Source organism: Pinus tabuliformis, chromosome 2_1, assembly GCF_031772625.1.
Source record: "Pinus tabuliformis cultivar Carrire ecotype Pingquan chromosome 2_1, CPIR1, whole genome shotgun sequence".
Classification (NCBI taxonomy): Eukaryota; Viridiplantae; Streptophyta; class Pinopsida; order Pinales; family Pinaceae; genus Pinus; species Pinus tabuliformis.
The window spans coordinates 459,835,903-459,849,710 of NC_142299.1; the positions used below are offsets into that span (position 1 = coordinate 459,835,903).

A 13,808-nucleotide genomic window follows, 5' to 3' on the forward strand; every position below is an offset into this window, starting at 1 on the left:
TATCCCTCCATGAAATTTCTATCCTTTAACTATCGAGGGGTTGCTAGCCCCCATAAAAAACTAGCCCTGCGAAGACTGCTCACCTCGACTGCCCTGGAAGTGATCTTTCTTCAGGAAACCCTCTGCTCGGCTGACACCCTCATTCCTATTCTTTGCTCTTGGCTTCCGAACTGGACATTCCATGCTTTGGATGCATCTGGGAGATCGGGGGGTATTGCTATCGGTTTCTGTAATAAATCCTTGGTTCTTCGAAACTCCTGGGGAGGCAGAGGCTACATCGGTATGGACTTATTGGACCGCTCTCTTAACACTGAGTTTCGTATCATCAATGTTTACGGACCTTGTGTGGACAGAGAACCATTTTGGAGAACCTTGTTTGCTTCTGAACTTTTCCGGGCAGACAACATCATCCTGGGAGGGGATTTGAACTTCTCCTTGGGACACTGTGAATCCTGGGGACACTCGGCCCAAGCGGATAACCTGTCTGACTCGATTTCCACCTTACTTGAAGATCATCATTGGGTTGACATCCCTCCTGTCAGGTTACATTATACCTGGTCCAATAATAGAAGTGGTGATCAGAGCCTAGCTAGAAGACTCGACAGATTCCTCATCAAAGAGGCTTTCCTCACTCTCCTCCCTCGTATTAGACAGTGGGTTGGAACCGGGGGTTTATCTGACCACAGACCTATCTTCCTGGAACTCTCTGAGGATATCCCGAAGATCAAAAGCCCTTTTAAATTCAATGCTTCTTGGCTCAAGGATCCCAGCTATCATCAGCTTGTATCGGAGTATTGGAGATCAAATCCTATCACGGAAGAGGAGGAGCATACTACTGGTTTTTTAAGGAAATTATCTGAACTCAAAAGCCTCTCCAGAAATTGGGCACACCTGAAGCGGATTAATGATGACAAGATACTGAAGGAGGCCGAACGAGCCATTGCAACATTTGAGGATTCGTCAGATGGCACCTTCACAGCACCGGAAAACAAGGATCTATATTCTACTCTTATATCTAAGCGCACACAAATTCTAAAGGAAAGAGAGGAGAGCTGGCACCTTAGAAGTAGAGCCATATGGTTGTCTGATGGAGACAATAACACTAAGTTCTTCCACAAATTTGCAAATGGAAAAAAAGCCATTAACACCATCTGGGAACTACAAAATGCTCAGGGGCAGAGGATTACTGATCAGCAGGGTCTGGCTAGACTTGCTAACGAACATTTCAAATCCATCTACAAGGCACCCGGTATGGCTAACATACTAGAGATAATGCGGGTCGCTGAATACTTCCCCATATTTGTGGAACAAGAGGATTCGGAGAACCTGACGATGGCTGTATCGAAGGAGGAACTAGAGGCCACCATTAAATGGTTCAAAAAAGACAAGAGCCCTGGACCGGATGGGTGGACCATCGAATTCTTTATTGCATTTTTTGACATTTTGGGAGATGATCTACTCAGAATCGTGGAGGACAGTAGGAGGAAAGGTAGTATTCATGCAGCCATCAAATCCACTTTCATTGCCCTTATTCCGAAATCTGATTCTCCTACCTCCTTTAATGACTTTAGACCCATCTCTCTCTGTAATGTTCTATACAAAATTATAGCCAAAATTATAGCAAATCGCCTGAAGCCTATACTGTCTGGTCATATATCCCCCGAACAATTTGCTTTTCTCCAACATCGACAGATACATGAAGCGATTGCCACTGCACAAGAACTCCTCCACACTCTGAAGACTAAGAAGTAGAAGGGCATGATTCTCAAGCTGGACCTCTCTAAGGCATTTGACAGAGCAAATTGGCTCTACATCAGATTAATTCTTACCCACCTTGGCTTCCCTTATACCTACATTAAATGGATTATGAGCTGTATTAAGGATGTTTCCTATAGTGTCCTCCTTAACGGTGAAGCTACCCCCTTCTTCCTATCAGAAAGGGGACTCAGACAGGGTTTCCCCCTCTCCCCGCTACTCTTCCTCCTCATTATGGAAGGTCTGAGCAGATCCATCACTACAGCGAAGGACAGACATCAGCTTATTAGCATCAATATCACGGATAATTTCTATCTGACTCATCTTCTGTTTGTTGATGATGTTCTGATCTTTTTAAACGGAAGCATCGAAGATTCTTCAATTATGTACAATATCTTCAAGCTCTTCCAACAGGCTACGGGGATGATGATTAATGAAGGTAAATCCACCATCACCATTATTGGTTGTTCTCAGCATGAGTCTATTTATACTACCCAGCGTTTTCCTTTTTCTGCTCTTAACTTGGATGATGGGCTTAAATATCTGGGCTTTCGTTTAAAGCCTCTCGGGTATAGGATAGCAGACTGGACATGGCTTATTGCAAAAGTGGAGAAAAGATTACAGATCTGGTACCACAAATATCTATCCAGGGCTGGCAGATTAACTCTCATCAAGGCTGTTATTGAGGCCACTCCAGTTTTCTGGATGACACTTGCATGGATACCAAAAGGCATACTAAACAGACTACAAAACATTTGTTGCAGATTCTTATGGAAGGGAAATCAACCTGGGAAAACTTTTGCTTGGGTAAAATGGGATCGCATCGCTATACCTAAACGATGGGGAGGATGGGGCATAAAAAGGCTTGAGCTATTCTCAAAAGCCTTGGCTGCTAAGCTGGGCTGGCAGCTCATCAGCTCTAACAGTCTCTGGACCCGGGTAGCACTAGCGAAATATATATGGCCTACAACTTTGATGGATTGGCTCAGACAGTCTCGTCCCCCAGCTAGCAATATCTCCAACATATGGAAGGCAATGATGAACGCTCTCCCCCTGCTGCGACTTGGAATTACCTGGAGAATTAAGGAAGGAAACGTTGTCCGCATTGGAACGGACCCTTGGGTAGGATGCGGAAACGCTCACAGGTTACCTGCCGCTTTAATTAGCTACCTAAATGATAGAGGCATCATATACATCAAGCACATTGGCGACCACATCAACTCCACTGTCCTTCAACAAGCTTGGAAAACAGCTTATGATTTGGACATACCTGTGCATTGGAGACAAGACTGGCTGCTATATATTGAAGCCCTCACACAGGCCCACATTCGCTTAACAGAGGAGCCCGACGAAATCATCTGGGCCCTTGCCAAGACTGGTCTTTACTCCCCGAAAGAAGGATACATCTGCCTCATGGAACCCCATAAACCTCAATCTATTGACCCTACTTGGAAATCCTTCTGGAAACTCAAGGCCGCCCCTCGCACCCGCCTGTTAATGTGGAATATACTCTTAGACAAGATCCCTACGGGTGCCAATCTGATGAAGAGATCCTTCCACGGCCCCTTCCGATGCCATCTGTGTCGTATGGCTGATGAGAACACCGAACATCTCTTCCTGAATTGCACTTCATCTAAAGAGTTATGGAACGGTATATCTGCTCACTACCCTTCCTTACTCCCCTGGCAAGGCAACAACATCCAAGATGCTTGGAACTCATGGTGCCTTGCTCATAAAGGCAAAGCCAGGAACATGCCTCTCCTTGTCAACTGGGCCATCTGGATAGCTAGGAATCAATCCATCTTCAATCTCAGAGAACCACACTGGCCATCCATCACTCAGCACATAATCTCAGATTATGATCACCTTCCAGAAGAGGACCCCGTTGCCCCTCAGCGCATCATCTCCTCGGAGATCATAGAAAAATCTAAACCTTGGGCATATTTTGATGGTTCAGCCCAGGAAGCTGGCTGTGGAGGGGGACTTATCTTACACCTGAATGATAAACACTGCTTCAAAATCCAAATAAACTTGGGGATGGGCACGAACAATTTTTCCGAACTCTGCTCTGCAAAACACCTCATACATTTTGCATTATCTCATCATTGTACACATCTGCAGTTATTTGGTGATTCAAAAATCGTATGTAATTGGCTCAATAATACATCTCAATGCAATGCATATTCTCTCAGACATATTCTGGAGGAAGCTCACAGGTTGATAAACATATTTGACTCTTTTGTCTGTCGACATATCTACAGGGAACAAAACACGGAGGCTGACCAACTTTCAAAAGAGGCAACGCATCTTCAGGACAATGTCTGGTTGATACAGGAGGAGATTGATGGTACCCACCATCAATATTACCACAGACCGTTTATAGAACAGGGACAAATTGGGCTCTAAGCCCATGTTTTTTGAAGTGCTCATTGTAAAAAAATGTATTAGTTTTTCTATCAGTCGGCTGTAAAAACAGTTCATGTATAGACAGACATAGTACTCTCTCTGTACAGAGAATATATATATATTTTCGCTTCTTTTTCCCTCTAGCTGTTGAGGGCAGTTTTGATATAACACTGACTCCAGACTCCCTGCGAGGAGATCTACCACTCAGCAGTTTAAATTTTTGTAAACAGACTTATATGTCTCCTGATAAGGCAAGTAAAGCCTCCATATGCATATGCCTCGGCATCTACAAAATGTAATTTCTTAAGTTAATAGAAATTACGACTTTTTCCAAGGGAAAAAAAAACTAAGTAATATTTACAATACAATAGATATTATTATAATACATAAAAATCCATGCCCCTTCTAAGGCAAGGCTAACATGATAGACATCATTAGTGTGCAAGAAAATGCAAGTCCTTTTTCAAAAATCATCTTTCAAGAGATAGAGCTATTTACAAAATATATTGTATGCACAAAGACATGCATTGCTCCAAAACAAAACTAATGTGTTATTCATTATTTCTTGCATGTGGATATATGTATTTTACAAATGAAAGCTAGTGTATTTATTGCAAGTAATTATTTGTTTTACTTTCCACGATCTAACATAATACTTATTCTTTTCTGCACACAAATCCATGTTTCTCTTTAAAAGATCTAACATAATAGCTCTACAAATCCATGTTTCTCTTTAAATGATCTAACGCAATAGTTCTATTTCATGCATGTAATCAACTATATTTCTATGCTCCTGCATATGTGTTCTTTCCACATAGTTATTTTCAAGAACCCAACATAGTTTATCTATCTTTTAATGTAAAAAGTTCTTATGCATTTGTTTCCAATAAAGTACCATAACAAAGTTCTCATGCATTTGTTTTCAAGAAAGTATCATAATCAACCTTTATTTTGGGCATAAGAACTAAAATAATAATAATGTTAACACTTTATGCATTAAGCCATGCAATTAAATCAAACTATCCAATATACAACACAAATCATTTATCTTTTTACCCACCAAAACATGTAACTTTTGCAAAATCTTGTAAAGGAATTAACACCATTGACTTATCTTTCACCCATAAGAAAAACATATTCTTTCCAAAGAAGATTCCTATGACTATATTATCTTTGTGAGTTTCATCTATGCATAGGTTATTATATTTTCTCATAGCTATGTATTCTTTTTTAAAAGAACTCTCTTACCCATGAGAATCTATAGAAATATTTTCCATGGATTTATTAAATAACTAATCTTTTCCAACACTATGGAAATATTATACCATGACTAAGCACAAAACCATTGTGTTTTTTTTAAGAACAACACAAGATTTATTTATTCTAATTAACCAAAAGGTCATAGTTACTTATTTTTTTCTTCAACAAAGACTTATGTCTTATAAACACATAAGGTAGTTATTAAAACTACACATTTCAAAGGAAATCCCACTTTCCAAGAAAAATAATCTAATTAGTTTTTCTCTTTTATTTTTCACCACCCATGAAAATATTTCACAAATTACCCTCTTTAATCTATATTCACTTCCAAGAAAATAACTTGGATTTGTTATTATTTCATACACCGGTACGAAATCCCTTTTTAAGAAAAGAGCATGAATCCTATCTTTTATTATATAAAAGGCATATGCAATGTTATATAAAGACAAGGAAGGTTACTTATCTTCTAACATTGCAATTATATAATAATAATCTTTATCTATATGTAGTAATATATTTTTTTACTAAGAAAAATATATAATAACAATCTTTATCTACATGTAGTAATATATTTTCTTTACCAAGAAAAATATATAATAACAATCTTTATCTACATGTAGTAATATATTTTCTTTACCAAGAAAAATATATAATAACAATCTTTATCTACATGTAGTAATATATTTTATTTTTACTGCATATATATATATATATATATATATATATATATATATATATATATATATTCTTTTCCCAAAATCTGTCATAATTGCTTAACCTTTCCATGCAAGAATGACATATATAACTAAGCACAACAACGTGATATTTTCCAAAGAATCTCAAAAACAACTTATTCTTCTCAATAAGGAATGCAGGTACTTATCTCTTAGTAAAATATATCTGGATAATCTCTTGTAGACTAGATAATAACATTGTGCCTTTCAGTGGTCCATGTTTATGATTGGCAACTTTTTCTTGACCCACTATGAAGAGGAGACTAAGGCCAGCAAAGAGTATCAAGTAAAAGGGCGAATATTAATAGCGGCATTCTCCAATTTGGGTCCTTGCCACCATCACATGTCGAACTCGATCGTGGTGTCTCCACTGCATCCATGTCCTCAACCAAAGAATAATCGTTGTAAATAAGATTTGATCCAACAGCTCACCAACTGCAAAATGAAAGGGATATGGCTAAGGTGAATTAGCATGAAATCAAACCAACAAACTAACCCTTCACCACACTGAATCGTGTTACTAATATGAGAAAGAAACAATTATCCAAATGTATAGATAGGACCATGCCTGAGCCTCTCTAAGACACATGCACAAACCTATGGCGAAAATATTACCTGTAGTTTGAGTGTAGGGTTATATACTTCAATACACTCGAAGGAAAAAAACCCAACCATTCCACCTGCTCTCAATCATTTTCTTGGAACCGAAAATGGTAGTTACAAGTCATTCCATAACTACTTCTTGATTCTAGACGTCAACAAGTTAAATAATAATATTATGTAATCACATGAGTTTCAGTAGGGATATTACATACTTCCCCCCTTGAAGTAAACACCATCCTCGGTGTTTATTGTTAACTTTTACTCACAATATCACAATTAAAACAATCAAAAGGTAGCCCTTCACCTTCAAAATGAATAATTTTATTTCCAATATAGACTCATAAGAAAAAACAATAATGTTTTATCAATAAGAATAATCAATTACAACTATAAAAATAACCAAATTATACTTTCCATTAGATAGCCATTATTAAAATTCATAGAATCAAAAGAAAATTTGTATACCATCTTACCATTACTTACCCATTACCATTTAAATTCATGGTCACTTTTATGAAAGTTCTCTAAGAATGGTTTGACAACCCATCTGCACTCCATAGAAAACACCCTGTAATAAATGACTAACAAATCCAACATAATCATATTAGTCACAACATTTTCAATTAAATAAAATACTCTTAACTATAAATCATTCATGCAATGTCATGTGAAATTTCAATCACAGTACTTCTACAAGTACTTAGAGAGCACCAACACTCTAATAAGAAAAATGACAAATCATTGCACCATGTGAAAATTGTCTTATGTCTTAGCTCCTGCTAAAGACATCCACACAATACTTATAAAAGTACTCATAGAGCACCTAGCTCTCCAATCATCGAAATGATCAATAAATGCACCAAGTGCATAATGTCCTAACCCCTGCTAAGACAATTAAAAGATTATTAATACAATAAAGGAACTTATATTTCCAATCCAAATGTACATAAGATATTTACAAAATTATATAGAAAATTCACTTTTAACATAATGCATAACTTATTAGTTAATTTGTTCTATTATGATAACCACAATGGCAAAAGAATGCTCATCCTAACCCATGGGAATTGGTTTACATAGCCATATCGAGTCATTTTCACATCCAGGCAGTTCTCTAACAAAGACCATACTAGGTCTGGTATGGAATTCCACTAGCCAACTAGCTCAAGAATTCCAATGACCACATAAGGTCCAATACAGGATTCCTCTTAGCAACGTCCCGCCTATTCCTCTGACAGCATCCCGTCTATGAGGAATTTTGAGCCTCCTCTAACAAGTTCCAAATTAATAGAGTTACCTCATGATTTTTACCCTCTTCATCATCTTGGCCAACTATTTTCCCTTACTGAGATCATTTATCTCTAGAGAGAGGAAATCCGGGCAGGCAAGTGCCATCAACCCCTCTGGGAAAGAAACCCAAGGCCTTCTGGCCTTTCACAACTATCTAGCATGTTAAATTTGTCTTTTAGCACTCTTTCCAATAGTAATTTACAAAATGAACCATATGCACATTATCATTAACAAAAGAAACATTCATGCACACCATGCATTTATACTTAAGCCTCAACATGGGTCAACAATATCTAGATTGAAAAGAAACATAACTAACATACATATTGTATGAATTCAGATTTTCCAAGTAACAAAATCATGCATATCATATAACATTATACTTTCTCATTTACAATTGCAGTTCACATTACAATGTTTTACCTTGAAAGATTTTCTTGTTGACATTAAGCTACCACTACTTAATCCCATCATCAATGTTAGTCATACATATGCATTATTTAACAAGTATTCACTTTCCAAATCACTTTAGTTTCATGCATACAAATATATGAAAATATTCATTAATGTGTAAATGCCAATAATAGTTGAGGTAGCAATCTAAACATTTCCAATTTCCCACAAGGTATTGTCATCAACAGACCGATACATGAAGTAACTACCATAATCACTTGTTTACGAATTGTATTAATCTTAAATCAAATTCAATTCATGCATATATGTTTTATTTGTTAGTCATGCAACACTAACCAATCACAGCTACTAAACATCTTAATGCAGCCAAGACTTAATCAACAATTAGTTATTACAGTCAAGTCTCACTACTTGACTCATTGTTTAATTAGGGTTCTTCCAATTTCCTTTTTAAAACACTATCGTCTTATTCAAAGAAATTCCCCATATTTTACATTCATGCATTCACTCATTAAATGTAGTGCATTTTAACTTTAGTCATGTTCATTGAATGTATCATTAATATTTCCATATTTGCAAAGGTTGGTAGTCAAATTTCACTTTCACCAGTGAGTGTTCAAGATTTTTCATAGGTGTAATAGAGTTAAGGGAAAACTTTAAGAACCACCCTAAGTTTATATGTCTAATAAATTGGTGAATCCCCATGATACAAAGGAAAAATGGGAGGCGATTTAATCAATAATATAATATGTATATATAACTATTTTGGTGAATCTCTCACCAGATTATATTATCTTGTAAAGTCATGGCGAATCTTTCACTGAATTATAAAATCTTATAAGATCTTGGCAAATCTTTCACTGGATAATAAAACATTGGGAAATCTTGGCGAATGTTTTGTTAAAGTATGAAACCATATATGATAATAGAAAAACATATTCATTAAACTATAATATACTAACATACATGTTTGGAAAAAAGAAACATAATTTTCTCTTCCTACAAACAATGTTGCAAGTTTCAGTGGCCATTTTTGTCAAGGTTCTTACTGTACACTCTTTCATATCCTTCTATTAGTTTTGATAATATTCCACAACAAAGTTCTTGTAGGTGTTGATCTTGACCACTAGTTCTATCAAGGTAGGAGAGATTAATCTTTTCTCTACCCCTTTTGTCAAGCTACCACTTTTGTCAAGCTATCAAATTTCTTTCTTATTCCATAGACTCCAACTGCGAGATCAAAAAAACACATCAAGTTTGTTTACCACAACATGCAAACAAGTAGCAAGCCCTAATTATATAATATAAGAAAGTAGTAGGTATCCCAAAGGCCTAAAGAGGAACTAACGGAAAGAAGTGACCATTGTGAGGGTTATGGACTAAATATAAAAAGAGGTTTTATTTATTTACCATAACTCCACTTTATTTATATTTTTATTTATTGGGACCAAATACAACCTCCCAAACTAGAAAATGGGCGATTGCAAACGAATTTAACATTGCAAAGCAGAAAATCAGGCGATTGTAATAAAATATAACCTCCCAAACCGGGTGAATTGGGTCAAATAAGTCTTTTCATCATTTATCTGCCCCTTTTTTTGGGCTAAAATGATATATATATATATATATATATATATATATATATATATATATATATATATATAGATATATTAAATAAAAGTTGGGCTAAATATATGAAATGTGTGTTTTATAAAAAAATTACCCCTCTAAAATGAAAAACCCCTTAAATTTCGCCCTTGATAGATGTTTTATTATTCTTTGTCCTCATCGGAATTCAAATATCATGAATACAATTTTGCAACAAACTTATTACTTATTACCCTTCAATGTGGTTATAAACATGCACCATGCATCTCAAGTCAAAGTAGTCTATTGCATATATCAATATATAGATTTTTAGACTCATACCTGAGTTGATGCCCACTAGTAGCATACCTTGATTTATTGTCTGCTTAACAATTCCCCAAAGGCACCAGTGTTGCAACCTTTAGCTCTTATACAACTTGTAACATACCCCGGTAACCTCGCATGAAAATGCATGGAGTTAAAAAAAAATTCACAATTTATCCACAAGTAACTATCCAAATTATTAATCTAGATTCCTCATTAACCATTAGATAGAATCTTCATCATTACATAGAGTAACTTTCGGTAGAGGAATAGTAAGTTGCATAACCATTAACAAACATTGTTGTAGTATATTAACATAAGTTGTATGATAAACCTTGCATCCATTTCATGATTCCCTTAACCAGATTAATTAATCACATGCTTTACATTATGAACATCACATCAGGTAAGGAATCAACATCATCAAACTGACACATTAGTCAATCACATCATTGAACACCAATATACCTTGGAAACCATGTAAGGTGAAAACCAGCAAGCGTTTAATTTTATTACTAAACGCTTGTGAGGGTGTTCACCCCTCACTCAATGGCTTACAAGGGATTCCATCCCTTATCCATTGTTATAAAATATTAAAAAAAAATATCATTAAAATACAACATACCTAGCTAAAAGCTATTACAATCGACATGAATTCTTTACCCACAAATCACCACTCTCTATATCCTTGTGGCATGATTGTTCCATCAGTGGACCATCATGCAGCTCATATTGATCAGCATGGATCACTAGTTTTTATCTACCAACATAATTTTTCTTTGGCACAAATCACCATCATTTCATGTCATTGTTGTCGTCAACAAGCTTTGGTAACATGATTAGATAGTGTATTAATCAATCAACAATCAGAGCGATCTTTACATGAGATGTAAATATAATATCACAACATGCTTCTTATAACAACATTGTGCATACCCGGATGCGGGTGGTATCAAGTCATATTAATGACAAGCCACACACCAAAGGCAGCTGGCAGGGCAAACGGCAGGTGGAATGTTTGCCGAGGACGCGTCGCAGGTGGGTAACAGTGCTTAAGGGTATGTGAATTCAATTATGGGCAGTCTCGAATGTTGGTTTTGCAGGCCGGAGTAAATGCAGGCATGCGTGATCGGCAGAGAATTTGGTATATTTCCATGGATCGGTTCATCACACCTGGTTCAGTCACTGGAGCGATTCATTGTGCGGCAGAGCTGTCTCAGAACCTCTGTCTAGTGTTCTGAATCTGGCTATTAGCGTGGATTGGTAATCTCCTCGTAGCTTTTTGCGTTCCTCAGGTTATAGATCTTCTCTGTTTCAATCTCTCTACTAGTCAATTTGTGCTTTTGAGGATGCCCCGACGCCGCGGTGTTCCTCGCAGAGGCAGTCATACAGGGAATAGAGGCCAACCTTCTCGCCCTGTTCCTCAAAATGTCATCCCTATTGCCTCTGCGTCTCCTTCATCTCCGCCTCTAGAACAAGGCAGGCCCATTCCGAACAGTTCATTCCAGACCGCCAGATTCACTTTCCAAAGTCGGCTTAATAGGCCCATTTTGACAGCAAGCCTCACTATCATTCTCGCGGAGGAAGACAGTAATCAGGTTAGCTCGGCTAATACTACCCCCTCTCAGTCTCAGGGAGACAGCGTGCTTCTTGGGGACCTGACAGGGATGGTGTTCCAGGCAGATAACCAACAAGAAGGTGGCCATGTCTCGGAGGTGCCACAACATCCCGTGGATCCGGCTCAAAATGATATTGTGCCTTGCGGCCCGACTCAGTGGGCAGGTGGTGTTTTAAATTTGGTGACCACTCCTGATGGTGGCGAACCTGTTTATGATGACAGTGGGTTTGTGACCTGGGCTGCTTCTACCAGTCAAGCGGAAGTGGAAATGCTAGACTCATCAAAGCATGCAGATTAGAACTGTTTCCTCTCTGCCGGGTGGTCTAAGTAATTTTGGGTATGTGTCATTAATTCTGAGGATAGATGTCTTTGTCTAGTCCATACTCTGGCTACGGAGAGAGGCCAATGTCTTTCCAGTCTCTGTTTTCTGCTATAGATATGGTTATGTTAGCTGCTTCTCAATTTTTGTGGTCAATACAGGGCATGATGAGCTCAGTTTGGGTAATCTTTTTAAGTATGTCAGTGCTCGAACCAGAAATTTTGTAGTATGTTTTGTAAATTCGGCATTAAGCCTGATCTATAAGGTCTCTGAGTTTTTGATAGAGGAATGGCCGCGGCCTCCTCAGAGGTTCTAACCTCTTTGTATATATTTTTACTTTTCTTTAATAGAATTAGCATTTACGGAGAAAAAAAAACAACATTGTGCATGTATAAACAAATAATTATCAAGCATGTCAAAATAATTACCACATTATTGTAATCATTCTCACACCAGCACAAGTTCATATCCAAAGGAAACCATTGTAACCATTCATTTCATTTAAAGGATACTAGCAACTTATCTTTGTTTTTTGTGCATGTAATTAGATAAAATATTATTCAAAGAGAACTAACCCCTTAACTTCTTCTTTGTGCATGTAACTAAGTAATATTTCCAATACAATAGATATTATTATAATACATAAAAATACATTCCCCCTTCTAAGGCAAGGCTAACATGATAGACATCATTATCGTGCAAACAAATGCAAGTCCCTTTTCAAAAAGCATCTTTCCCAAGATAGAGTTATTTACAAAATCTATTGTATGCATAAAGACATGCATTGCTCTAAAACAAAACTAATGTGTTAGTCATTATTTCTTGCATGCGGATATATGTATTTTATAAATGAAAGCTATTGCATTTATTGCAAGTAATTACTTGTTTTAATTTCCACGATCTAACATAATACTTATTCTTTTCTGCACACAAATTCATGTTTCTCTTTAAAATATCTAACATAATAGCTCTACAAATTCATGTTTCTCTTTAAAATATCTAACACAATAGTTCTATTTTCATGTATGTAATCAACTATTATTTCTATGCTTCTACATATGTGTTCTTTTCACATAGTTATTTTCAAGAACCCAACATAGTTTCTCTATATTTTAATGTACAAAGTTCTTATGCATTTGTTTCCAAGAAAGTGTCATAATAAAGTTTTCATGCATTTGTTTTCAAGAAAGTATCATAATCAACCTTTCTTTTGGGCATAAGAACTAAAATAATAATAATGTTAACATTTTATGCATTAAACCATGCAATTAAATCAATCTATCCAATATACAACACAAATCATTTATCTTTTTACTCGCCAAAACGTGTAACTTTTGCAAACTCTTGCAAAGGAATTAACACCATTGACTTATATTACAAGAAAAACATATTCTTTGCAAAGAATATTTCTATGACTTATATTATCTTTGTGCATTTGATCTATGCATAGCTTATTATCTTTTCTCATAACTATGTATTCTTTTTCAAAAGAACTCTC

At 36.4% G+C, this 13,808-nt stretch overlaps 1 protein-coding gene across 1 annotated transcript; it reads left to right on the plus strand.

Moving 5' to 3' along the window:
* The first annotated feature begins 282 nt into the window (after positions 1-282).
* Positions 283-11,614, plus strand: LOC149200907 (uncharacterized). Its single transcript, XM_089401121.1, has 3 exons — positions 283-1,373; positions 2,121-3,897; positions 11,477-11,614. Exons 1-3 carry the CDS (start codon positions 283-285, stop codon positions 11,612-11,614), a joined length of 3,006 nt encoding a protein of 1,001 aa, XP_089257247.1.
* The last annotated feature ends 2,194 nt before the right edge of the window (positions 11,615-13,808 follow it).